Genomic DNA, 27,999 nt, shown 5'->3' with positions numbered 1-27,999 from the left:
TGGAGGAAAAGAACTACGCTTGTATATCCAGTCAATCATGGTGTCCCTCGAGCAAAGCTGTCTAGAACACTTTCCCAAGGAAAGAAGATAAAGCAAAGTTCAAAAGGTAGGTGTAGACTGAATGTTGATTTGAGCAATGTTGTTGATTCAGCAGGTATAAGTTGGAGTGGTGAGGATTTCAACAAGTATGCGGAATAATAGCCCTGAAGTATCTGATCCACAGGTAAGGTTCAGACCAAAGAGTCCATGAGGAACTCAGTAGTAATGTGAGCTGCTTCATGCTGACAGAACTTCGGGGGTAACTAGCTGAGGGTGGCTGGTGATTCGCTATATTTTCCCCTTCCATTGCAGCTTAGCAGGGAAGCATCATCCTCTCTTCTTCTAATGCCCTCTGCAAACACTCCCCAGTTCTGGCATGTTAGCCTAATTTTCACCTTCATGTCCCATGGAAAGCACATCAGGTGCTCTCACATCAGGTTATGTTTAGTTAGGAGTCCAAATATGGATTTAGATGCTTAACTTTTAGGCAACAATCTATCTCTTTAGTTATAGATTCATAGATTCTAGGACTGGAAGGGACCTCGAGAGGTCATCGAGTCCAGTCCCCTGCCCTCATGGCAGGACCAAATACTGTCTAGACCATCCCTGATAGACATTTATCTAACCTATTCTTAAATATCTCCAGAGATGGAGATTCCACAACCTCCCTAGGCAATTTATTCCAGTGTTTAACCACCCTGACAGTTAGGAACTTTTTCCTAATGTCCAACCTAGACCTCCCTTGCTGCAGTTTAAACCCAGCTTCTGGCTCTATCCTTAGAGGCTAAGGTGAACAAGTTTTCTCCCTCCTCCTTATGACACACTTTTAGATACCTGAAAACTGCTATCATGTCCCCTCTCAGTCTTCTCTTTTCCAAACTAAACAAACCCAATTCTTTCAGCCTTCCTTCATAGGTCATGTTCTCTAGACCTTTAATCATTCTTGTTGCTCTTCTCTGGACCCTTTCCAATTTCTCCATCTTTTTTAAAATGCGGCGCCCAGAACTGGACACAATACTCCAGCTGAGGCCTAACCAGAGCAGAGTAGAGCGGAAGAATGACTTCTCGTGTCTTGCTCACCACACACCTGTTAATACATCCCAGGATCATGTTTGCGCTTTTTTTTTTTTTTTTTTTTTTTTTTTTTTTTTCCGCAACAGCATCACACTGTTGACTCATATTTAGCTTGTGGTCCACTATAACCCCTAGATCCCTTTCTGCCGTACTCCTTCCTAGACAGTCTCTTCCCATTCTGTATGTGTGAAACTGATTTTTCCTTCCTAAGTGGAGCACTTTGCATTTGTCTTTGTTAAACTTCATCCTGTTTACCTCAGCCCATTTCTCCAATTTGTCCAGATCATTTTGAATTATGACCCTGTCCTCCAAAGCAGTTGCAATCCCTCCCAGTTTGGTATCCTCCGCAAACTTAATAAGCGTACTTTCTATGCCAATATCTAAGTCGTTGATGAAGATATTGAACAGAGCTGGTCCCAAAACAGACCCCTGCAGTACCCCACTCGTTATGCCTTTCCAGCAGGATTGGGAACCATTAACAACTCTCTGAGTACGGTTATCCAGCCAGTTATGCACCCACCTTATAGTAGCCCCATCTAAATTGTATTTGTGCAGTTTATCGATAAGAATATCATGCGAGACCGTATCAAATGCCTTACTAAAGTCTAGGTATACCACATCCACAGCTTCTCCCTTATCCACAAGACTCGTTATCCTATCGAAGAAAGCTATCAGATTGGTTTGACATGATTTGTTCTTCACAAATCCATGCTGGCTGTTCCCTATCACCTTACCACCTTCCAAGTGTTTGCAGATTATTTCCTTAATTACTTGCTCCATTATCTTCCCTGGCACAGAAGTTAAACTAACTGGTCTGTAGTTTCCTGGGTTGTTTTTATTTCCCTTTTTATAGATGGGCACTATATTTGCCCTTTTCCAGTCTTCTGGAATCTCTCCAGTCTCCCATGATTTTCCAAAGATCCTTAGGCTATATACTTATTTTTCCCCTCATGCTAGGTTCCGCATTTCTGGCCCCCAGCTGGCATGACACAGTAATTTGGGGAAGAAATGAGCCTACTGAATCTTGGGTATTGCACCTGAGAGGTCCCAAACAAATAACATCACAGGGGGCCGGACCTAAACTTTGCTTGAGGGGAAGGATGTTCTGGTGGTTAGAGCAGTATCCTAGGACTCAGGAGACCTACATTCATTTCCCTGCTCTGCCACAGACTTCCTGTGTGACCTTGGGCAAGTCACTTAGTTTCTCTGTGCCTCAGTTCCCATCAGTAAAATAGTGATAATAGTTCTTCCCTCCCTCACAAGGTGTTGAGGATAAATATATTCAAAAGCATCAGGCAATCAGATACTATGGTGATTTGGGCCATATAAATACCTAAGACGGATGGAAAAGAACATACAGGAAGTTTAAAGAACATGCAGACAGCTAGGACTGAGACAGACAAGTAAAATAGTTAACATTGGGTGCATCTGGTACTGTAGGAAAAGAGAAATAAGTCTGTGCATCACAGACAGTGAACGAACCTATGCTTACTGCTGATATAAAGTGTTAGCATGCAGAGCTAGAACTAAGTCACATATGGCACCCATAAGAGACAACCACAGTTAATCTTAGGGTATGTCTACACTACGAAATTAGTTCGAATTTATAGAAGCCGGTTTTATTGAAATCGGTTGTATACAGCCGATTGTGTGTGTCCACACAATAAAATGCTCTAGGTGCTCTAGTGGGCGGACCGCGTCCACAGTACGAGGCTAGCGTCGACTTCCGGAGCATTGCACTATGGGTAGCTATCCCACAGCTATCCCACAGTTCCCGCAGTCTCTGCCGCCCCTTGGAATTCTGGGTTGATATCCCAATGCCCGGATGATGCAAAACAGTGTCGCGGGCGGTTCTGGGTACATGTCGTCAGGCCCCTCCCTCCCCCGTCACAGCAACGGCAGACAATAGATTCGCGCCTTTTTACCTGGGTTACCTGGGTTACCTGTGCAGACAACATGGAGCCCGCTCAGCTCAGCTGAGCTCACCGTCACCATATGTCCTCTGGGTGCTGGCAGACGTGGGACTGCATTGCTACGCAGCAGCAGCTGCTAACTGCCTTTTGGCGGTAGACGGTGCAGTAGACTGGTAGCCTTCATCGGCGATCTGGGTGCTGGCAGCCGTGGGGCTTGCCTTTTGGCAGTAAATGGTGTATTACGACTGTTAGCCATCCTATTACAAGTCGGGTCATCGTACGTTAGCAGAGTCTTCCCTGAGCAGCCGATTGTGCAATAGGCCTGAAGACCATCGTCATACACCGCCCCGTATTTGCTGCCAAGCACCCAGAAAGATGCCGAGGGCTATCAGTCACGCTGCACCGTCGTCTTAAGATGTAAAAAAATAGATTTGCTCTGTATTCATTTGCTTCCCCCTCCCTCCGTCAAATCAACGGCCTGCTAAACCCAGGGTTTTCAGTTTAATCTTTGGGGGGGACCAGTCTGTGACAGTTGTTTGTGTCTCTCCCTGATGCACAGCCACCGTTCTTTATTTTAATTCCCTGTGCCTGTACGCCATGTCGTCACTCGGCCCCCCTCCCTCCTTCCCCTAGTCCGTCAGATACTACGTTTGCGCCACAGCTCAGAGAGCCGAGAAGCGGTTCGCGCCTTTCCTTTGAATTCTGGGTTGAGATCCCAATGCCCGGATGATGCAAAACAGTGTCGCGGGCAGTTCCGGGTACATGTCGTCAGGCCCCTCCCCCCTCGTCACAGCAACGGCAGACAATAGATTCGCGCCTTTTTACCTGGGTTACCTGTGCAGACAACATACCACGGCAACCATGGAGCCCGCTCAGCTCAGCTGAGCTCACCGTCACCATATGTCCTCTGGGTGCCGGCAGACGTGGGACTGCATTGCTACACAGCAGCAGCTGCTAACTGCCTTTTGGTGGTAGACGGTGTAGCATGAGTGATAGCCGTGGGGCTGGCAGCCGTGGGGCTGCATTGCACCAGCCCCTTGCAGGCGATGGTATATTATGACTGGTACCCGTCATTGTCATACTGGTATGGCTGTCAATCATGGCCACCTGGGCAGACATGCTACTGTTTTGATGATGATGGTTACCAGTCATAATATACTATTTTCTGCCAATTGCCCAATATTGTCTGCTAAGCACCCAGAAGAGGCTGAGGGCGATGCTGGGTGCTGGCGGACGTGGGGCTGGCAGACGTGGGGCTGCATTGCTACACAGCAGCAGCCCCTTGTCTTTTGGCAGATGATGGTATATTATGATTGGTACCCATTGTCGTCATACTGGTATGGCTGTCACTCATGCTGCACCATCGGCTGCCACCTTATGATGTAAAAAATAGATTTGTTCTGTGTTCATTTGCTTCCCCTTCCTCCGTGAAATCAACGGCCTGCTAAGCCCAGGGTTTCCAGTTTAATCTTTGGGGGGACCATTCTGTGTGACAGTTGTTTGTGTTTCTCCCTGTTCCTGTACCTGTACGCCATGTCGTCACTCGGCCCTCCCTCCCTCCCTCCCTCCCGCCCTCCTTCTCCTGGTCCTTCAGATACTACTTTCGCGCCTTTTTTCTGACCAGGCGCCATAGCTAGCACTGGGATCATGGAGCCCGCTCAGATCACCGCGGCAATTATGAGCACTATGAACACCACGCGCATTGTCCTGGAGTATATGCAGAGCCAGAACATGCCAAGGCGAAACCCGGACCAGGCGAGGAGGCGATTGCAGCGCGGCGACGAGAGTGATGAGGAAATTGACATGGACATAGACCTCTCACAAGGCACAGGCCCCAGCAATGTGGAAATCATGGTGTCACTGGGGCAGGTTGATGCCGTGGAACGCCGATTCTGGGCCCGGGAAACAAGCACAGACTGGTGGGATCGCATCGTGCTGCAGGTATGGGACGATTCCCAGTGGCTGCAAAACTTTTGCATGCGTAAGGCCACTTTCATGGAACTTTGTGACTTGCTTTCCCCTGCCCTGAAACGCCAGGATACCAAGATGAGAGCAGCCCTCACAGTTGAGAAGCGAGTGGCGATAGCCCTGTGGAAGCTTGCAACGCCAGACAGCTACCGGTCAGTCGGGAATCAATTTGGAGTGGGCAAATCTATGGTGGGGGCTGCTGTGATCCAATTTGCCAGGGCAATGAAAGACCTGGTGATAGCAAGGGTAGTGACTCTGGGCAACGTGCAGTCAATAGTGGATGGTTTTGCTGAAATGGGATTCCCAAACTGTGGCGGGGCCATAGACAGAACCCATATCCCTATCTTGTCACCGGGGCACCAAGCCACCGACTACGTAAACCGCAAGGGGTACTTTTCAATGCTGCTGCAAGCCCTGGTGGATCACAAGGGACGTTTCACCAACATCAACGTGGGATGGCCGGGAAAGGTACATGATGCTCGCGTCTTCAGGAACTCTGCTCTGTTTCGAAAGCTGGAGGAAGGGACTTTCTTCCCGGACCAGAAAGTGACCATTGGGGACCCAGCCTACCCCTTAATGCCATGGCTCATGAAGCCGTACACAGGCAGCCTGGACAGGAGTCAGGACCTGTTCAACTACAGGCTGAGCAAGTGCCGAATGGTGGTGGAATGTGCATTTGGATGTTTAAAAGCGCGCTGGCGCAGCTTACTGACTCGCTCAGACCTCAGCGAAAAGAATATCCCCATTGTTATTGCTGCTTGCTGTGCGCTCCACAATATCTGGGAGAGTAAGGGGGAGACATTTATGGCGGGGTGGGAGGTTGAGGCAACTCGCCTGGCCGCTGATTACGCGCAGCCAGACACCAGGGCGGTTAGAGGAGCACAGCAGGGCGCGGTGCGCATCAGAGAAGCTTTGAAAACGAGTTTTGTGACTGGCCAGGCTACTGTGTGAAACTTCTGTTTGTTTCTCCTTGATGAACCCTCCAACCCCCCCCCCCCCCGACCCGGTTCACTCTACTTCCCTGTAAACCAACCACCCCACCCCACCCTCCCCTCCCCTCCCGCTTGCAGAGGCAATAAAGTCATTGTTTTTTCACATTCATGCATTCTTTATTAGTTCCTTACAGAGGTAGGGGGATAATTGCCACGGTAGCCTGGGATGGGTGGGGGAGGAGGGATGGAAAAGGACACACTGCATTTTAAAACTTTAACTCTTATTGAAGGCCAGCCTTCTGATGCTTGGGCGATCATCTGGGGTGGAGTGACTGGGTTGACGGAGGCCCCCCCACCGTGTTCTTGGGCGTCTTGGTGAGGAGGCTATGGAACTTGGGGAGGAGGGCTGTTGGTTACACAGGGGCTGTAGCGGCGGTCTCTGCTCCTGCTGCCTTTCCTGCAACTCAACCATACGCTCGAGCATATCCGTTTGATGCTCCAGCAGACGGAGCATTGCCTCTTGCCGTCTGTCTGCAAGCTGATGCCACCTATCGTCTTCAGCCCGCCACTTGCTCTGTTCTTCCCGTGATTCAGCCCGCCACCTCTCCTCTCGTTCATATTGGGCTTTTCTCATCTCCGACATTGACTGCCTCCACGCATTCTGCTGTGCTCTATCAGCCTGGGCGGACATCTGCAGCTCCATGAACATCTCGTCCCTCGTCTTACGTTTTCTCTTTCTAATGTTCACGAGCCTCTGCGAAGGAGAAACATTTGCAGCTGGCGGAGGAGAAGGGAGAGGTGGTTAAAAAAGACACATTTTAGGGAACAATGGGTACACTCTTTCATTACAAGGTCGCATATTTCGGCTTGCAGGCAGCCATCGTAGGCCACAGTGTTTTGGCTTTTTTAACCTTCTTAACATGCGGGAAAGGTTGCAAACAGCAGTGCATTTCCCATATCAAGGATGAATTGGGTTGTCCATTTAAAATGGGGTTTCAATGTAAAAGGAGGGGGCTGCGGTTTCCCGGTTAACATGCGGCACAAACACAAGTAAACCACCCCCACACACACGATTCTCTGGGATGATCACTTCACCCCTCCCCCCACCGCGTGGTTAACAGCGGGGAACATTTCTGGTCAGAAGAGCAGGAACGGGCGCCTCTGAATGTCCCCCTTAATAAAATCACCCCATTTCAACCAGGAGAGCTTTCTGGAGATGTCCCTGGAGGATTTCCGCTCCATCCCCATACACGTTAACAGACTTGCTTGCTTTTTTTTTTGTAATGTTTACAAATATTTACAAAGTTACACTCACCAGAGGTCTCCTGTGTACCCTGAGGGTCTTGGGTGAGTTCGGGGGTTACTGGTTCCAGGTCCAGGGTCACAAACATATCCTGGCTGTTGGGGAAACCGGTTTCTCCGCTTCCTTGCTGCTGTGAGCTACCTACAGTACCTCCATCGTCATCTTCCTCGTTCCCCGAACCGTCTTCCCTGTGTGTTTCTCCAGTGAGAGAGTCATAGCACACGGTTGGGGTAGTGGTGGCTGCACCCCCTAGGATCGCATGCAGCTCCGCGTAGTAGCGGCAAGTTTGCGGCTCTGCCCCGGACCTTCCGTTTGCTTCTCTGGCTTTGTGGTAAGCTTGCCGTAGCTCCTTAATTTTCACGCGGCACTGCTGTGTGTCCCTGTTATGGCCTTGGAGATCTTTTCTAATACTTTTCCATTTCTTTTACTGCTACGGAGTTCAGCTATCACTGCTTCATCTCCCCATATGGCGAGCAGATCTCGTACCTCCCGTTCGGTCCATGCTGGAGCTCTTTTGCGATCCTGGGAGGACTCCATCACGGTTACCTGTGCTGATGAGCTCTGCGTGGTCACCTGTGCTCTCCACGCTGGGCAAACAGGAAATGAAATTCAAACCTTCGCGGGTCTTTTCCTGTCTACCTGGTCAGCGCATCTGAGTTGAGAGCGCTGTCCAGAGCGGTCACAATGAAGCACTGTGGGATAGCTCCCGGAGGCCAATAACATCGAATTCCGTCCACACTACCCCAATTCCGACCCGCAAAGGCCGGTTTTATCGCTAATCCCCTCGTCGGAGGTGGTGTAAAGAAACCGGTTTAAAGGGCCCTTTAAGTCGAAAGAAAGGGCCTCGTTGTGTGGACGTGTCCAGGCTTAATTTGGTTTAACGCTGCTAAAGTCGACCTAAACCCGTAGTGTAGACCAGGCCTTAGATAAATTAGCAATTTCCCTGTGTCCTTTCTCAAAGGTAAGATTTAAACTAATCGAAAGTAAAGTCAGAAAGTCCAGTCCAACTACTGGAAGTAGTGAAATCAGTGAAGGCCAAATAACACTTGGAGTTACTCTTAACATCTCTTGCTAGCTGCAACAAAAAGGGTTTCTTCAGGTATGTTAGCAACAAGAAGAAAGTCAAGGAAAGCGTGGGCCCCTTCCTGAATGAGGGAGGCAACTTAGTGACTGAGGATGTGGAAAAAGCTAATGTACTCAATGCTTTTTTTGCCTCTGTCTTCACAAACAAGGTCAGCTCCCAGACTGCTGCACTGGGCAGCACAATATGGGGAGAAGGTGACCAGCCCTCTGTGGAGAAAGAAGTGGTTTGGGACTATTTAGAAAAACTGGACGTGCACAAGTCCATGGGGCCGGATGCGCTGCATCTGAGGGTGCTAAAGGAGTTGGCAGATGAGACTGCAGAGCAATTAGCCATTTATTTTTGAAAACTCATGGTGATCGGGGGAGGTCCCAGATGACTGGAAAAAGGCTAATGTAGTGCCCATCTTTAAAAAAAGGGAAGGAGGAGGATCCGGGGAACTACAGGCCAGTCAGCCTCACCTCAGTCCCTGGAAAAATCATGGAGCAGGTCCTCAAGGAATCAATTATGAAACACTTAGAGGAGAGGAAAGTGATCAGGAACAGTCAGCATGGATTCACCAAGGGGAAGTCGTGCCTGACTAACCTAATTGCCTTCTATGATGAGATAACTGGCTCTGTGGATGAGGGGAAAGCAGTGGATGTGCTTTAGCAAAGCTTTTGATGCAGCCTCCCACAGTATTCTTGCCGCCAAGTTAAGGAAGTATGGGCTGGATGAATGGACTGTAAGGTGGATAGAAAGCTGGCTAGATCGTCGGGCTCAACGGGTAGTGATCAATGGCTCCATGTCTAGTTGGCAGCCGGTTTCAAGTGGAGTGCCCCAAGGGTCGGTCCTGGGGCCAGTTTTGTTTAATATCTTTATTAATGATCTGGAGGATGGTGTGGACTGCACTCTCAGCAAGTTTGCAGATGACACTAAACTAGGAGGCGTGGTAGATACACTAGAGGGTAGGGATCGGATACAGAGGGACCTAGACAAATTAGAGGATTGGGCCAAAAAAAACCTGATGAGGTTCAACAAGGACAAGTGCAGAGTCCTGCACTTAGGATGGAAGAATACCATGCACTGCTACAGACTAAGGACCAAATTGCTAGGTAGCAGTTCTGCAAAAAAGGACCTAGGGGTCACAGTGGACGAGAAGCTGGATATGAGTCAACAGTGTGCTCTTGTTGCCAAGAAGGCTAACGGCATTTTGGGCTGTATAAGTAGGGGCATTGCTAGCAGATCGAGGAACGTGATCGTTCCCCTTTATTCGACATTGGTGAGGCCTCATCTGGAATACTGTGTCCAGTTTTGGGCCCCACACTACAAGAAGGATGTGGAAAAATTGGAACAAGTCCAGCGGAGGGCAACAAAAATGATTAGGGGTCTGGAGCACATGACTTATGAGGAGAGGCTGAGGGAAGTAGGATTGTTTAGTCTCCAGAAGAGAAGAATGAGGGGGGATTTGATAGCAGCCTTCAACTACCTGAAGGGGGATTCCAAAGAGGATGGAGCTCGGCTGTTCTCAGTGGTGGCAGATGACAGAACAAGGAGCCAATGGTCTCAAGTTGCAGTGGGGGAGGTCCAGGTTGGATATTAGGAAACACTATTTCACTAGGAGGGTGGTGAAGCACTGGAATGCATTACCTAGGGAGGTGGTGGAGTCTCCTTCCTTGGAGGTTTTTAAGGCCCGGCTTGACAAAGCCCTGGCTGGGATGATTTAGTTGGGAATTGGTCCTGCTTTGAGCAGGGGGTTGGACTAGATAACCTCTTGAGGTCCCTTCCAACCCTGATATTCTATGGAGTGTTCCACTAGACTCCAAATACTGCTGAATGGTTAGAAGCAAAAGCAGAAATAAGATGCCTCTTCTCTGCTTTGTATGTGTTTCTGGAGCGCTATGGCACATTGTAAAATCTCTTATTTGTTCCTTAAGGCACCATACAACTGTTAAACCTGCAAGAGCTTAAAACTGGGCAAGGATAATGAATGGATCATTCAAGCATGCCCCAGTCTAAAACTAAGGCACTACAACAGGCCATGTTTGACATATGGAGCCCCACAGGTAGAGGCCTGACAAACAGCATGTGAATAGTAGACATATGTCCCTCCATTGAAGCTCTCTGCCAATCACAGAAAGCATATGCAATGCATTAGAAGAACTGAATAAGAAGGTGGATGATACACTACAAAGCAGGTGACAATCGGACCAGATACTACTTTTTAGACAGCTACTGTCATGGGGAAAACTCAAGTTGGTAAACCAGAAAAATCAGGCAACTCTTATTTTATTTATTTAGATTTAACAGCAATACAAAAATACTCATACAGAAGCTCCGAGGCCACTAATAATAATTATACTTGCAATGACCACTCAGGCGCATTAAACGCTAATATACAAATAAATTAACTCCACCAGCCAGCAGCATTAAATAATCAAATGGAGATAAACGGGTTCCTCAGCTAACCAATTTAAATAAATAAATAAAAGGCTTGGAAAAGCCAATCACCACCTCTTCCTTCCATCCCAGGAACATATTCTCATCCTTCCTCTATCAAATAGTTTAAATTGGAGGGAGCAGAAAGAGACCCAGAGGCAAGAATCTGCCTTATTCTGCAGTACTGTTAATGGAAATAAGTCAACAGATTGCATTGTTGGGGGAACCAGTGTGTATTAAGCAACCTGAGATTGCTGGATCCCCTAACTGTGGTCAGAAGGGAGAGCTCATGATATTTGTTGAAGTGTGGGTGCCTGGGGCTTGGTCATAGAGTTGTTATTTAGATTATAGTAGTACCTAAAATGTGTTTGGAAAAGCCTAATAAAGACCAACAGAAGGTAGAGGAATGAGATGCCACATACAAAGAATCGGGGTGACCTTGGGTACAGCTTATTAGTTGCAAGTCAGTGTTTAAATTCATTTAATTTTAATGTTAAACATATTGAGGCACCTGCCCTCATCAATTTCCTCATCTCCACCTCCCTTCCACACCATTCCCTTGCTTCAGTTCCAGTGTCCTAACTCTTGTCCTCCTCCTCCTCCTCATGTTTCCTTCTCCTCACTTAAATGAGCAGTTCACTCACATGAACCCAGTTCCTGCAGAACATCTGCAGAAAGGCTTCTCTGTAAGGGAAGAAGGATGATGTGGTGGAATTGGCACCTACCCTCCTCTTCTTCTGTGACTTAAAGCATGGATACCTGGCCTGTCTCCCCTTCTTTCACAGAAATGGAGACTGAATTGCACCATGGTAGTGTTCTTAGAGGATGGTGAATTTCAGATAGTGATGAGGAGAGAATTCTGCTGTACAGAGGGTTCAGGTTTTCCAAGAGTCCAGATTTCTGCAGCAGCTTGTATTACATGCTGCTCCACCATGGCCCAGAATAACCACTCTGAACCAAATATAAGATTGGATATGTGGATGGAGAGATGAGTCTGAAACAGAGATCCAGCAACCAGCTATCAATCTGGCATGCCACCAAAACAAGAGTTACCTCATGTGTGACCACACCTGCCAAGATCAGTGGGACCTCCAGATTGCTGGTAATAAAAGCCAAAAGCAAGTTTTATGTAGATGGTGACATGAGGGAAGTAGTTCCTGGATTTTGTGTTCTGTATTTCAAGTACTTAGAACTCAGCCTCTAACTTAGGTGCAAGAGACCGTGTGGAAGCTTCCACAGGAAAGACTGGCAGAGTACAGGGCAAGAGTGCTTGGCGTGGGGGGAGAGGTTACTTGACCTACCAATCTCCAGCTGAGAACCACCTCCTCCCCTGGCCTGCAGTCCTGTTGCAACCCACTTCACCCTATTGCTAGTTCAGGAAGCAGCTAGACACAGCTGCTTGTGAGGGAAATAGGCAAGAAACAGTACTGAGCACAGCATTGCCTAATGCAGGAAGGAGTTACCTAGAAGAGGTAGGAGGCAGTCCTCTGTTCTTGTGTATAGTCAATGTATCTACAAGTTGGTGGTGCGTGAAAAGGTCATTGGCATCTCTCCTAATTTTCACAAGGAGCCTGGGATTTGCTTTTACTTTGTGTACACACAGTTTATGGTAACAATGTAATAATAGTCAGGAGCTGAAGTAAAACATTACAATCTCCCAACAACCCAAATGCTCCCCATGTAAATCGTTAGTCTCATTCAAATGAAATCATGCCTAAGTCTGGGTCTTCAGATATAGTCTATGGGCTTGTGGTGTGGCTGTTTACTATCCTCCTCTGGTTATTTAAGTCCATAAATGTGTATAGTTCATTTAAGCCTTTCTTGCCCTGCAACGCAGCTGAAATAGCAATGCTGTCACTGAGCTGGTCAAGACAATCTGCGGCCCAAGGCAAAACTTCAGTGTGCTGCCCCTCCTAGCAGGGTGGGAGGATATGTTGAGCCATCTGTTGGTTTGGTGGTGCCTAGTTTGTCTATAGCTAGAGTGACCTGTGCAAAGCCCTTCTGTTCTTGATTAATGCTGAAATGCACCTGCAATCTTGGCCCTGCAATTCTAGGCTCTGTTGCCGCTCTTAGCAACGTCAAGACACTGAGCCTCATTCAGAACTTGTGCGCCAGTTTTATGCCACTTAACTCCATTGACCTCCCAGGAGTTACTCTCCAGTTACAGTGTTGGGAGGTCAGAAACCAATCTAGTGCTCCTAATTGCCAGAGCCCTCACAAGTAGCTCCAAGAACTTAGATACCATTGTGATAGGCCCTATGCATTAATTAGATAACTAGCGTACAAAGAATGCATGAAAAAGGAAGAAAATAAGGTAGTGATATTTTTCCTGAGTAGCCTATAAACAGAAACCAAAGTTAAAATCTCTACAGAGAGATAACTCTAACCGCAATGGGGACACCCATTATCTTCTAGTTGCCATGAAATGTTCCTAGATATCATGTAATAACTCCATGCAGTACAGTGGAATTTCCATCTCACATAGCAGGATCTTGTAGTATAGTGTATGCTAGCTTATAAGGTTTCTCATCCACTGTAGTCAATAACAACATTATCTTCTGTTCACAAACTATGTGCCAAATTCTTTTCAGACATATGGTTCCCTTAACTTAATTAAGAGCTGGATGCTTGCTGCAGAACATAGTTATTCTACCTGGATTTTATCTAGGATACCAGGATTAACACACACATTCTTTAAAATGTCAAGTGGGACTTTTACTGGCCACCAATGGCCAAGACATAAGGTTTATGGTTCCTCTGAATTAACGGATGTCAGCAGAACCCCTGGTCCCTTCCAGCTGAACCCCTTCCAGCGATACCTATGTTCTAATTTTAGTTTGATTTTTCCAAATCATCAGCTGCGCACTCTAGACTAGAGATTTGCTGTCATGCAAAACAGCTATAATTGACCTCTGTGGTCTGCAAGTGGGCGCTCTGAGTCGATAGCATTTAGTTATACACCCTGGATTCAATTCTGCTCTGTTACACCAGTGAAGCCCAGCTGCATGGGGGCAGAATTTGCTCCTCCCCCCTCCATGCTTATGAGTGGATTAACTTTTTGTTAAATGTGTACTTGGAAGATTCTTGAGCTGCGTTCATGGCTTTATGAATGGGAAACGCTCAATATCCTTTCAATCAGCAGTGTCCAATGTTTGTAGCGTGACAGTAGAAATTATTACCTCAAAGAAATCAAGAGACCACAATCCACCCTTAGGGGTGACAGATTCTCTGCCTTGTTTCACTCCCATTGTGCCTCTCAGGCTGAGGAACAGCAGGGGAGGGACAGGAGCTGTTCAGAGTGCTCCCACCTCCCATCAGGATCCTGGCTGTAGTGGAAACAGTGGGAGGCACTCAGACAGATGAGACCCCCGAATGCATTCAAATACTTCCATTTAGAAATCACAGGGCATGGCTCTGGGAACACACACTGAACTCCTAGTCAAATACACATTTTCTTCTTAATCCAGTTGTCTCTGAAGGCCATGATTTAGAGCCTGGAGGATACAACAGATTTCATTTCTGATAAGCTGCAGATACGCACGTGTCAAACAAAAACATCTTCTGATGAACTGCCCTGGATTTGAACATTCTATGGACATTGGTACCATAAAATGTCAGTGTGTCTGGGGAGGGGCAATCAAGACTGTTTGGTGTTATCAGAGCTGTCTGCTCTCGGTGGGCAGTGGGGTGGAGAATCCCACTAGGTTTGTCAAGGGGGCAGGGTTGAGCCTCCTACAGAAAGTGTAGGGGAGCTGTTCCCCCTAGAGCCAGTGGATCATCTAATATCCATATAAGATCTTTGGGGAGAGCCACACAGAAATCCTGTGCTGCCACTCCAGATCCAGAGCCCCTGTCCTCCTCCTGGGTTGCTGACATTGGAAACTCCCCCACCCATTGCTGCTTTGAGAACTCCTTTGGAAGTGTATGTGATGTGGGGAGGAGGCGGTTTTATTTCCCAGCATAGAAGGTGACTGAGGCTGTTTTAGCTGGATTTGTTGTTGCTGGGTTGAGGGAATGATGTGTTCTGTTGGCCCTCCCTTTCTAGATTCTTCCCCACAAGCAGCACTCTGGATCCATGGAGGGTCCTTCCACAGGGTCCAAAGGATCAGAGCAAGGCTTCAGTGAAAGTTGTTGACTCCTGCTCTCGCAGAATGGGAGAGATCAGCATACAGAGCGTCCTCTCTGTGCTTTGATCTTTGAAGATCCTATTGTGACAGAATCTGACTGGCCACCCACAAAGGGATATTTGGAGAAGCTTGCGGGGTAGGCTGTGCTAGGCACATGGTACTGTATTTAAAGAGCTGTGACTCGGTTGAGTCACTGCAGTGATTATCATACTTTAACTTTATTTAGCATATTTCTCCAGAAGAATCTCAAGAGCAGGTTTCTGTTTACACTGTGCGGTGCCTTGTCTGGGGTTTCTCAAGTTAGTGGGTTGGTCTATAGACTAGTATGCTATGTGGGGCTATGTATCTTTCAGTAGGATTTCAACACCTTCTGCATTGTTGTATTAACTCTTAGCTCAGTAAAATAATCCTTGTTTATCCTGCCTCCATGGCTCTGTCTACACTGTTTGTTTGTTTTTTTGTCCCAATGTAACTACATGAGTGCAAACTCACAGTATAGATGCACTGCACTGCTATAAGTCTGGGGGTCACTCTGTGTGACTTACCCAGGTGAAGTACTGGGGTAAGATGTACAGGTGTAAGCCCTGTTTTGCACTGGTGTGCAAATAGCTGCGGTTTGCTCAGGTCTAACTACATCAGTGTTGCTACATTGGTGCTGACTTCTGTAGTCTGCCCAAGTTGGTGACAGCCGAGGAACAATCGCTGCTAAGGAAGGACATGATCCTGTTCTTGGACTGGATTTACAGCAGTGAAATTCCACTGACTTCGTTGGAGCAGCTCCTGATTTACTCCAGCATGAGATGTCTGGCTAGTATCCTACAGACAAAAAAGGGGGGTGGCTTGGGGGGGCTAGATTATGGGTTTAAGGTGTGTCCTTCCTTGTGGGTGAGTATCAGAGCGGTAGCAGTGTTAGTTTGAATCTGTAAAAAGCAACAGAGGGTCCTGTGGCACCTTTAAGACTAATAGAAGTATTGGGAGCATAAGCTTTCATGCAAGTCTTGCATCTGAAAAAGTGAGGTTCTTACCCACGAAAGCTTATGCTCCAAATACATCTGTTAGTCTTAAAGGTGCCACAGGACCCTCTGTTGCTTCCTTGTGGGGGTTATGATGCAGCTGCACTGAAGGGGGAGCCCCTAGGGAACTGCAAAATTCCTCCACAGCCTCTGGAGGAGTGCATGGTGGAGCGGCAGCCCACCACCAATTTGAAGGGCATAGTGTGTATCCAGCTCAACATGTATGTCTGTACTGAGAGGAGCAGGCTTCACCTTCTTTGGGTTGTCTACAGCCACTTGGGTTAGCCTGGAGCATCCCTACATTCAGGGAGTGCAAGGACAGTAACTGTAGTTGACCCCTGTTGCAACAACACAAGGAAAAGAGAGGCTCCTCCGCTCTCTCTTTCTTCTCCTTTACCCCCTTAGACAAGGCCATCACAAACTGCCAGATTATTTGTGGTTGTCATATTTATAAAACTGCTCAAACCTCTGTCTTGCAAAAACCCCACAGGAACAGAGGAGGATGCAGCTGTGAATCCATCTAAACTGGTCTATAAGTGGCCAAACCCACATGCAGAGAATAGCATAATAGGTCATGTGAAATAAGATGCCTGTTGATGGTTTCTGCTCTGAAAATCTGGCAGTTAGTGGTCAGCACATACCTTGAAACAGGCTGGTTCATATGCCCTTTCCATACTTGTATCCTGTCTCACGTAACTGTGGATGTTCTCATTAGCCAGATAAATACCTAAGCCTACAAAGCTGCTGAGCTCTCGGCCTCTGATACAACATATAATGATCCTGTCACAAGGTTAGAAAGTGTTTCCTCAATCAGTTTTAAATGTGTTACTTGTCAGTTTTATGGTGTTCTTGCATTATGTGGAAAGGTAAATTTACCTTTTCTCATTACTATCTACACTGCTAGCAAGTCCCCGCTCTAACTTAGACAGGCTGGATAGTCAGTGCAGAGTAGTGAGGGCTACAAGATGTAATAAGCCTTCACTGAGTCCTTAAGGATTATCCTTAGGCAGGTAGATGAATTACTACACCTACCAGGTGGCATAACCTTGGCGGGACCCAATAAGATGGAGCCTTCAAAAGAAGGTAAAAAGAACAGGAGTACTTGTGGCACCTTAGAGATTAACAAATTTATTAGAGCATAAGCTTTCGTGGACTACAGCCCACTTCTTCTGAAACCTGTCAAAAGAAGGTAGTGACTCCCACCTCCTTTCCGACCATAACAATCCTACATAAGGGGAAAAAATACTGACCCTGCGTGCAATACATAAGGAAAATGGAACTTAAGAAGAGGAATGGTATAAGCACCTGTGATTGGATTAGATAATGAGAGGCCCCGGAGAAGGGTAAACTTGGGCATTTCTGTTCTATTCTGTATAGGTTCTTATACCACTCTAATCATCATAGGATCTGCGCACCTTCCAGTAGCACATTAAGCGTCATGACTAAGACTACGATTTTGTCACAGGGGTCGTGGAAGTCACGGAATCCGTGACTTTGAAAGACCTCTGTGACTTCAGCCCCAGCGCCTAGGAGCTGCAGGGTCCTCCCGCAGCAGCAGGGAGCTGTGAGGTATACCTGCCATCTGAGGCAGCGGGGCCCCCAAGCTCTAAGCCACCATGGACAGTGGGGGTATCCCGCATCTCCCTGCCACTGCAAGCAGCAGAGGGGGGACCCTTGCAGCTCCCTGCTGCCGCTGGGGGCAGGGGGACCCTGCAGCTCTGAGCTGTGGGTGGAGGGGGGCTAATGGCTTCATGCCCAGGTTTATCCCATTGCTGTAAACCAGATGGGAAGTGATGAAAGTGTGTCTAACTGAGGCCAGCTCATCATCCACCAGGATGGGACAGAGTCTCCTAGCCAACAGGAGATAGTAGAAAGCATTTCTTGCAGATGCTGCTATGTGAGAACTTAATGTCAGTGAAGAATCCAACAGCACTCTTAAGCTATTGACTGAATTGACCAATTGGGTGTGTGTGCCTTCAGTCAAAGGAGTCTGCACACTCTTAAAAGTGCTTTCCTTTGCCCACCAGCAGGGCTCAGCTTCAGCCAGTTGTTCTTCATCCATGAGCTGATCTCATCCAAGCATTGGGCCATCTTGGTGGTAGTGGTGTGGTCGTATATGGTGGAGAATAGGTAGAGTTGTCTCATCTTCATATTGTTGGCACTTGAGTCCATGTAGTCTGACCAGTTCATCACTGGCCATGGATAGATGCTGAATAGGACCAGAGAGAGAATTTATCCTTGTGGAACCCCATAAATGAAGAGTCTAGTCATGGAGGTTCAATTTCCTATCACTATTCTTTGAATACACCTCTCCAGGAAGGACTCAGGTGATTTCAGTGCATTAACCTGGACCCCTGCCACCTCTCTGAGGCAGGATAGCAGTATCTCAGGTCAAGAATGTTGAATGCTGCAGAGATGTCCAGGAGGATGAGAATGGATGTCTGCCCTCTATTCATTGTCAGGAGAAGATTATCCATCAGTGCCACTAAAACTGTTTTTTGTCCCAGATCCTGGCCGGAATCCAGATTGTGCCAGGTCTAAGATATTGACTTCAGTCAGGAGAGTTTGTAGTTGGCCTTTGACTAGCATCTCTATGAGCTAGCTCAGGAATGGAAGGTTTGAGATACTGGGTGGTAGTTGGCTAGAACCAATGCATTTGGGTTGGCTTCTTCAGTGTTGATAACACTACTGCATGTCTGAAGGAACAGTTCCTTAATTGAATTAGACCTTACCTTAGACCTTAATCCATCCCATGCTTTGCTGCACATTGGACTGTGGTATTAAGTGGTGGTTTTGGGTTTATTCCAGAGACTGGGCTCTGTGCTTTCAAACCGGTACCTTCAGCATGTATAGCCCTCCCTAACTGGCTTTCAAATGACAAATACCAAAGGCGCCTTGCTGCCACGACCGCTGCCCCCACCATTATTCTCACTACCACTATAACCACCACCCCTATAACAAATCCTAATACAAACAATACTGTATACTTTAATAAAACGCAATGGCCAAGGCCCTTACACCTTAGTAATCCCTATGGGATGGTGCCAATAGTGCAGCAGCAATTTAAAACATTTACAAAGGCCAACCATATAATAAAAAATTAAAGCAACTAAAAAAGGCCACAGGACTTATTATTAAAGCACAGTTAACCCAAGTACATGCTGGGATTAGTAAATTACATGTTATTTCTGCCCTTAGCTCAATAACCCAAAAGCTGTTAACAAAAATAGTATTAAATATCACAAAGGCAAAAAAAAAAAAAATTGCAGTGGAATCTAGCATGTTTTCTTAAAAAAAAAAAAAAAGGGCGGGGGGAGGGAGATTTTTCTGAATGACCAGCTTATGGCCATTCAAAGTAATGTCGAGCAGCATCAGGCGTGGCCTACTGCCCTTACAGTGCTTCAGAAATGCCATCTAATTTGTGGCCATAGAAACGTACCTAAAAGATTTTCTGGATGGAAGTGCAGACATTCGCAGTGCTCCTTCCAAGCATACAGGCCGGTTAAAGGGGTGTGTCACTGTTCATAACAATGTTTTAAAAAAAAAAAAACAAAAAAAAAACTATCCTAACAGAACACCTGCTTTTCCAAGCTAATAGTAGCTTTGTGTATATTAAGGCCACCACTTTGCAAGACATACATTTTAATCTCACCACTGCTGAAGGAAATAATATCATTTATTGGCCTGCAAATAAAATTCTACAATCAGCCTTTAGGTTCCAAATACCCTTTAATTGGACTGTCTTAGCACCTAATCATTCCAATATTTGCCTTTACTCCTACCAAAGGTTCAAAAAATTTCTAAATTACAAGGGCAAATTCATATGCTCCAAAATATATATCAAATTAAAAACTATGCTTTTCTTACAGCCTATAAAGTGTCTATATACTAAGTATAATGTATTGTGTTCTGTGACTAAAGTTGTACAGCAACCCCATTATATTATTACAATAAAAATGTTAATGCTTTTATTGTTGTTGTTTAGTTTAAAGTTAAGTTGTTGTTGTAAAAAATGTACTAATAGCACCTTCCATGTTCATACTAACCCCGCGTTGTCATTGTATTTAATTAAACCCCCAAAAGTTATACTGTACCATGTAAGCTAAAGTCAAAAATACAAAGTTTAATAAAAATAAAAGTTTAGAATTAATAGCTGTGCTAAAAGCACAAAAGTGGGGAGTATGGAAGTTGGGAAAAGAGCAGACATCTTAGTCTTCCAGGAAGAGCAACAGTCAGGCTAACTAACAGCTAATAACACGAGACTTCCAAGCAGGGCCTGGGTGAGTGGAAAAGAACTGTAAAAGATGCTGGTTTTCAACCTTGTGTTAAATAAAAATAAAATGCAAAGTGTAGCAAAAATTGCTTAAAAAAAGAATATGTATAAACAAAATGCAGTTGTTGATCATTACTGTATGTCACAAAAGGTATAAATGCCTGCCTTAATTGTTTATCTGACAGAGACCTGCCTCGGGAGGGGAACCCCTGCCCATGAGTACTCTCCGCTTGCAAGTGTTTAATACATAAATAAATAAATAAAGCTGCCTCTGGCATGTTGCAACCAACCTCAAAGTAAGAACTTGTTGTTCTCCCACAGCCCTAATATTGTGTAATAAGTGCATCTGAATTATTTGCACCCTCAATAAATGTCACTTGGACTGAATATATGGCTGCACCTGCAGAGCAGGTACATGGATATCTAAGTGACTAATCGTACCCACTTATAATTGTGCCCACAATTTTATCCTTTGCAGTTTTTTGCATTTGTAAAATCATGAGTGAAAAAACAGAGTCTAGGTAAGCCTGGGCTGAAAATGTGCACCAAAGGACCCATTTTGCCCTCACATAAACTCCCACTGAATTTGATGGGAGGTTTGCTCTTATAATTGAAATCCGGATTAGAGGCACAAAGGGCTGGACACTTGGGTTCAGCTATACTGGTGCAGGAACTGACCTGAGGAGGGAGGAAATAGTGGCTGTAAGCCATCTACACACCCTGCCCCAATCCTGGAGCTAACTGGAGGTTGTTTTGGACTCTAGGATAATGTAGAGCAGCTCTAAGGCTAAGTTGCTACAGAATTATAGGTCATTAGGAGTTGTTACACCAGCTCCTTTCACCCACCCACCTCTAGCCTGCCTATGACATGGAGTGCTGGGGATAGAAGTATAGAGACAGTTACACTGGCTTTATGCCACCTATGGATTCCCCTGATCCTGAGGCCAGATACTGTGTTCAAAAGCTATTCTAAAATCATCTTATAGTTATTAGTGTATTAATCAACCCATTCTGAGGCTGAGGTGCTCCTAATCTTGTAGCAGTTTTGTAAACCAAAAACAGAAGAGTACTTCCTTTGCACATTTCCTGAAGAAGGCTTTGCCACAGCAGTTTGCACGTGTAGCCTTTTCTGACTGTTCAGTTCCATATTTTTCAAATTCAACAAAACATATGAGCATAACGTAGCAAAGCTGTCTTCTGCCCTTTCCCTTCCTATTAACCACACACCCATACAGCGGTAGCTAAACAGTTCCTTTTAGGGAGAAAACGTTGCAGACTGCTGTATGCACGAGCAGTTCCATTAAGAGGGAAAATGGAGTTATAACTAAGACTGCACCTGGATGCAGACTCCTGTCTCATTTTAATCCAGTAATAGACACGATGCTCTTCACACTCTGCTGCTGAAAGCAAAAAAACACGTGGAGAAAGGATCATTGTGTTTCACTTGCGTTGCAATAAAATCTAAGTTTGAAAGCGGTTACATAGCAGATGGCTTTTAATATGCTGTTGCACATCCGAGACCTCGGCAGTTCCTTTGCAGCAGTCTCCCAGAGCTCCAGGAGGCAGAAGGGTGCATTGTGTGCTCCCCTACATTGCTGCCAGGGCTATGACCCAGTCTCACCGCCACTTACTTTGCGGCAGTTGCTGCCACCATGCAGGAGCAGCCCTTGCCCCTCAGCCATAGCTGGAGGTGATGGGGGGAAGAGCCTTTCCCCTCCTCCCCCCTTGTACACCCACACATTGGCCAGCCCCAATGCTATCGATAAAGAGGATGCTCTGTCTGATTTTTAAAGCACTGGCTTTAATTCTTTAATTTTAAAAAGCAATATTTAAAATATCTGAATGAAATCAATATCCACTATTAACTGACCTGTAGAGAAATAACTATATGGTTCTGATCCTGCTTCCACTGAATTCAATAGGATTTTAGCTAAGGGGCTAAATTCAGCCCCACCCCCTAGTAGCACAGAGATGAAAATTGCACTTCTGCAATACCCCCAGGGACTGCTGCTGGTTTCTTCCTTTGGGGAGCACAAGTGGAGATGAAAGGGAGTTGGCAAATCAACCATGTCATACAGACACCCTTACTCAGGCTGAATAGTATCTTACTCTGCAGTGTTCCATTGACTTCACTGGGCTAATTCAGCATGAAGAATGAGTTGGTGCAAACAAGGCTGGCAAAATCTAGCCCTGAATTAACATGCTTATGATTTGCTGCTACTAAGTGAGGTTTAATATAAGAAAATAATAAAGAGTTTTCCATGCCCTATCTTTCTGCTATCATTGTTTTTAAGCTGTAGCCAAATCAATGCAGTTTTGTTTCTGGCAGAAGCTGGAATTATCTTTATTGTATCCTTCCATGATTAAAATCTCACTATATTGCTATCTTCCTACAGAATGAAGAGATATAAGTGTCCCTTCAAGTATCCCATGAGACAAAAGATCCTGATCTTGTTTTTAGCAGTGTGGCTGTTTGCACTTCTGAAACTCCTCAATGTTGAAAGACTCTTATTCCCTCAAAAAGGTATTTATTTAGTTGAGCACTTCTTAAGCACTTCTTCTTATGTTAAAAACAAATACTCCCATCTTAGAAACAACTTCCAGTATGAAATTAACTGTTCGTGTATATATGAACAAGAACCCAGTGAAATTGGCAAGAGTTTAGAGATAAGAAGAAAAGACATAATTGATTTAGAAGATGAAGACGTTATAGCTATGACCCGCGATTGTCAGGTGTATCATACACTTAGAGGATACCACCTAAAGCCTGTTTCCTTGGAGGAGGAAAGTTTCCCATTAGCCTACTCTTTGGTTGTTCACAAAGATGCAATAATGGTTGAAAGACTCATACACACAATATACAGCCATCAAAATATTTACTGCATCCATTATGACCAAAAGTCTGCTAATACTTTCAAATGTGCTATGGACAATTTAGCTAAGTGCTTCCCCAATGTTTTCATTGCATCTAAATTGGAGACCGTGGAATATGCACACATTTCTAGGCTCCAAGCAGATTTTAATTGTTTGTCCGACTTGATGAGGTCGTCGGTTCCATGGAAGTATGTTATTAATTTGTGTGGTCAAGACTTTCCTTTGAGGTCAAACTTTGAATTGGTATCTGATTTGAAGAAACTCAATGGAGGAAACATGCTGGAGACTGTAAAGCCAAGTAGCAGCAAAAGGGAACGATTCACATATCATTATGAACTTAAGAGCGTGCCTTATAAATACATGCAGATGCCTGTAAAAACCAACATTTCGAAAGATCCACCACCTCATAACATTGAGGTTTTTGTAGGCAGTGCCTATTTTGTTTTAAGTCGGGCATTCATCCAATATACCTTTGAAAAATCTCTTGCTAAAGATTTTTTTGAATGGTCCAAGGACACTTATTCTCCAGATGAACATTTCTGGGCAACCCTTGCACGTGTGCCTGGAATACCTGGGGAGATTTCAAGGTCAGCTCACGATGTAACAGACCTGCAAAGCAAGACTCGCCTGGTGAAATGGAATTACCTGGAGGACCACTTGTATCCTCCTTGTACTGGCACCCATATTCGCAGTGTGTGCATCTATGGAGCTGCAGAATTAAGGTGGCTTATAAATTATGGACACTGGTTTGCCAATAAATTTGACTCCAAAGTGGACCCCGTTTTAATAAAATGCTTGGCAGAAAAACTTGCCAAACAACAGAAGGAATGGGTTGATTTGTCTTCCGAAAGCTCCTTCATGCACAGAAGTTCTGCAGATGTTTCACTATAGCAGTACACTACACTCAGTAGTCAGTGTTATCCAGAGTCTGACGCTCCATTGCCTTGGGGTGTAAAATGCTACCAAATCAGAATGCTCCTTCTGCACAAGTGTAAATGACTACACAAGGTGCAATGGAGAGTCAGCCCCAGATGTGATGTTATATGTCATGCCCTTTAAGGATCATTGTATAATTCACCAAAACAACACTGTGTCCTTAATATCTTTCAAGGTGATTCTTATAAAAATCAGCTCCACTTTTGAATGTTTTTTGCGGGGGCTGTGGCACTATTTGTGGTAATGGAATGTTTCAAATTGAGCCTGCCTGCGCAATAGCTAGGATAAGTCCTCATGTCTGTCCTCCTTATTCCCCTCTTCTTCTTTAAAAGATTTGAAACATAGGAAGGAAGATGTCCAGGTATGCTACCTCAGGAAAGCTGGAAGGAAAAAACCCAAAACTAAAATGAGTCTAAAGAGAAAGTCTGATGACCACTGAGCCATAAGCCTGATCCTGTGATCCCTCCACTCCCAGTCAGTGGGAGATGATGGTGTTTAGCCATTTGCAGGATTAGACCCATAACAATGATTTTTGCAATGTGAATATGATTGGATGATATAAGAGAAGAGAGATCCTGGAACCTTGCCCACTGCATTGGAAGTAGCAGTGTTCTCACCTAGCTGTCTGTCTCTGTATTTAGTTTTCCCCTCTATTAATTTCATGCTTCCACACACTTTTCTGTACCTGTGAATTATGTGATGGTTGATAGAGGCAGCATTACACATGGCAGTTCTTTTGAAGTCTGTATGTATTCACCGGAAATGACAGCTTTCAGAGCTCTACCTAACAGAAATCAGTGCCAGAAAATGTATTATTCTAGTTCAGTTGCCATCTCTTCCATTAGAAACATCCTCCTGCAAAACCACAGTCATTCAGGTGAGGGACACCATTTTAGGGTGGTGCACTGGGTCTATGTAGATACAGTAGGTAACAAATGCAGCTTTTAATTAGCATTCAGCAGTTTGGTGTTACATTAAAATGCAAAGTATTGACAAGTCCAGATTTTGTCCTAGCCACAGGCCCAGATCCTGAGATGGGGCTGAGGTGCACTCAGTGCAGCTCAGGAGGGGGCTGTGCAGAAGTGGCTTTATGCCACCTTTGTGCTTCCCTGGTCCTGGGCTGATCTGTGGCAGGCCAGGCTCCCACTTCAACTTAGAACCCACTTGCTTCAAATTGCTCTGGCTGCCTGTGGCCCCAAAGGTTATCTTAGTAGCCATGGATCTTGGGGCATGATGGAGCCCTCGCCATCCCCTTCTCTCAGCTATGCCCCCTACACTGGGGGCAGGGCCGGCTCCAGGCACCAGCCCACCAAGCATGTGCTTGGGGCGGCACCTGGAGGGGGGCAGCATGGCGCTCCGGACCGAGAGCAGGGCCGCGACTGGGCTCGCCGCCCTCCTCGCGGCGCTCTGGCCGCCGGGGAGAGTGGAGCCCCGGCTGGGCTCTCCGCCCTCCTCCCGGCGCTCCGGCCGCCGGGGAGAGCGGAGCCGCAGCGGGCTCGCCGCCTTTCCCCGGAGCTCTGGCCACCAGGGAGAGCGGAGCCCCAGCCGGGCTCTCCGCCCTCCTCCCGGCGCTCTGGCTGCCAGCGGAGCTGTGGCGGGCTCGGCGCCCTCGGGGGGGCGGCGGGGTGGGGGGAGGCTTTTTTGCCTGGGGCGGCAAAAAAGCCAGAGCCAGCCCTGACTGGGGGCCAGGAAAGGTGATGGTGTAGGAGTTTCTACAGCAGCTGTTGTAACCCCCAAGTCCCACTATGCAGGGGGAAGTCATCTGAGCCCTGGATCTGTGACCAGAATAGCTTTGTACTGTCCTAGTACAGCCCAGGATCTGGTCGCAATGTTCAATAACAGTATTGCTCTTGTCTTTATCGATCCATAAACTGCTACAGTAATACCATGCCCTGTTGTCTCATTTACAGACAGGACCAGAACTACCCTTGATGCACAGCATTCATGGAAAGTGTTTAGCTGATTACATAAAATTGTGACTCAAACTGACAGGATTGAGGACATACTTAATTTGAGCAAGTTATTCAGTCTTAGCTTTAGCACATAGAGCAGCCATGGGCTAGTCACTAGTGGTTTAAGAATGGCACTGAGGGTCAGGAGTCATGGGCTTTCCTCCCAAATCTGCCACCAACTTGCTGTGTAAAGTCACTTAACTTCTGTGCCTCAATTGCCCCATCTGTAACATGGGAATAATGCTGTTCAACCATCTTTGTAAAGCACCTAGGGATCTATGGCTGACGAGTCTATTGTGGTTAAAATGATAGATTATAACAACTTCTTCTCACCAAAACTATTTATGAAGTCTCTATAAATGCATGGAACACAAATTCCCTTGCTGTTCTCACATAAATAGTAATATATTTTAAAAACTAAATGCAATTTAGGCTGGTAGCCTGCCATTACTCCTTTGGTGCTCTTCTGGTTTATCATGATAATATGGTGTATGGGGACTTTCTAGAATGGGAAGTATTGATCGTATTTACAGAGTTGTGCATTACCATGTTCACACTTGGGAACTCCAGAATACGCTGAATTATGCTGTCATATGAAAGGCTGTTAGGGTGTCAGAAGGTCAAACTTAGGCCTTGTCTACACAAGACAACTTGCACCAGTTTATCTAAATCAATTTAAAAACACATCTTAAGTTAAGCCACTATGAGTCTGTGTGAAAAAGCCTTATATACTTCCTAGACCATGGAAAATAAGGGAATGTAGAAGTGATGCTGTCTGCTGAGTTAGTGTCCCTGGGCCCCCATCAGGTTACACGTTACTGTGAAATATTTGTTTGAAGTGAAGTACAAGGTGTGCCCAGTCACAGCGCTGCGAATTGTAAATACCCTGATGAATATCTGTTCTTTTTGATGATATAATCCAAAGCTCTTCTACCTTGTGGCATGACAGTCTACAAAATGTTTTCAAATACAGTCTATCCCCAAAATTTAAGATTATTTTCCCCCTCACTTGTAAAATTTAACATTGGCTATACATAGATGTATAACACACACACAGTATGTATGTATACATGCAGTGTAGAGACCCATGGCATAGTTCTGCGATAAATTATGAACAAAAAATCACAATCATTATGCATCTTTGAGATCATCACCTGCCTCTGCCCCTCATCCATCCCTCTCTCTCTCTCTCTCGGTTGGGACTTGTTTGAAATGACTGGTATGACCCACCTGTGGCTTTGCCATTCGTGAGAAATGTGGCCATACCAAACATATGCTGAGATAAGTATAAAATTTAACGTGGGCAGAAACTTAGCATACAAACAATCAGGTATTCTACTTCAATGGGGAATTTTTGCTTATTGAGGCCAGAAACTTCCCCCACACCCTCCACAAAAGCCTTCTGTATAAGTTCTTGTCCATAGCATTTTCAAATGGAAAATATATTTGCATTATTAGATGGCCTCCCATACTTCCATCCCATTAAATACAAGGTACCTGCTCATGATCCCATTACACCTCCTGTGCACAGCTCCAGTAGCACAAAGTAGGTGGAAAAGCAGTTTATCTGGCCAGCTGGGGATTTTCCGAGAGAAGGCAACATGGCAGAGATATTACCAGCAGAAAGAGGGCATGAACATTGCAGAACATTGCTGCGGTTCCTGGTTGCCAGAGTAGCCTTTGCAGACAACACAACTTAGAGCAATGCTCAAGTTGCTACTTGGACCTTCCAAGCTGTGCTGTGGCAGAAGAATTAGTCCCCGGGATCAGGCCAAAGATATTTTTAGTGGCTGGAAATGGAGGAGGTTGACAAAAGTGGTTACTATGTTCTAAGAAGCATTTTTTAAGGAAGACGATAAAATGACCAGTTTAGGAGACCAAGCAAACCTTCTTGGTAGAGGGCAGTACTTGCCGAGCGCCTCGTTGACTTTGTTCAGGATTTGCCAGAGATTTCATCAAAGGACATTATTGTGAATGCCACAATAAAGCTGATCTGAATGTGACACATCTAAAATTGTATTGTCTCCTCTCTCTACTATAGTTATGATTTGTATACACAATAATTAAAGGACACATTAATTCATTTGAGAAATATG

General features: G+C 45.7%; 2 protein-coding genes across 4 annotated transcripts in view; both read left to right on the top strand.

Moving 5' to 3' along the window:
• The first annotated feature begins 16 nt into the window (after positions 1-16).
• On the top strand, positions 17-27,999 carry GCNT4 (glucosaminyl (N-acetyl) transferase 4). Its single transcript, XM_054031616.1, has 2 exons — positions 17-106; positions 22,538-27,999. Exon 2 carries the CDS (start codon positions 22,539-22,541, stop codon positions 23,904-23,906), a length of 1,368 nt encoding a protein of 455 aa, XP_053887591.1. The 5' UTR covers positions 17-106; position 22,538; the 3' UTR covers positions 23,907-27,999.
• Positions 19-27,999, top strand: part of FAM169A (family with sequence similarity 169 member A) — a 187,923-nt gene continuing 159,942 nt past the window's right edge. For 2 of the 3 annotated variants that reach the window (XM_054031611.1, XM_054031609.1), the window contains exon 1: positions 19-106. The gene's annotated coding sequence lies outside the window, so the exon portion shown is untranslated. The remainder of the gene's footprint in view (positions 107-27,999) is intronic. The other variant, XM_054031612.1, reaches the window with a different exon arrangement.

This window comes from Malaclemys terrapin, chromosome 6 (genome assembly GCF_027887155.1).
Source record: "Malaclemys terrapin pileata isolate rMalTer1 chromosome 6, rMalTer1.hap1, whole genome shotgun sequence".
Lineage (NCBI taxonomy): Eukaryota > Metazoa > Chordata > Testudines > Emydidae > Malaclemys > Malaclemys terrapin.
This window is presented reverse-complemented; position numbering and strand designations above follow the sequence as displayed.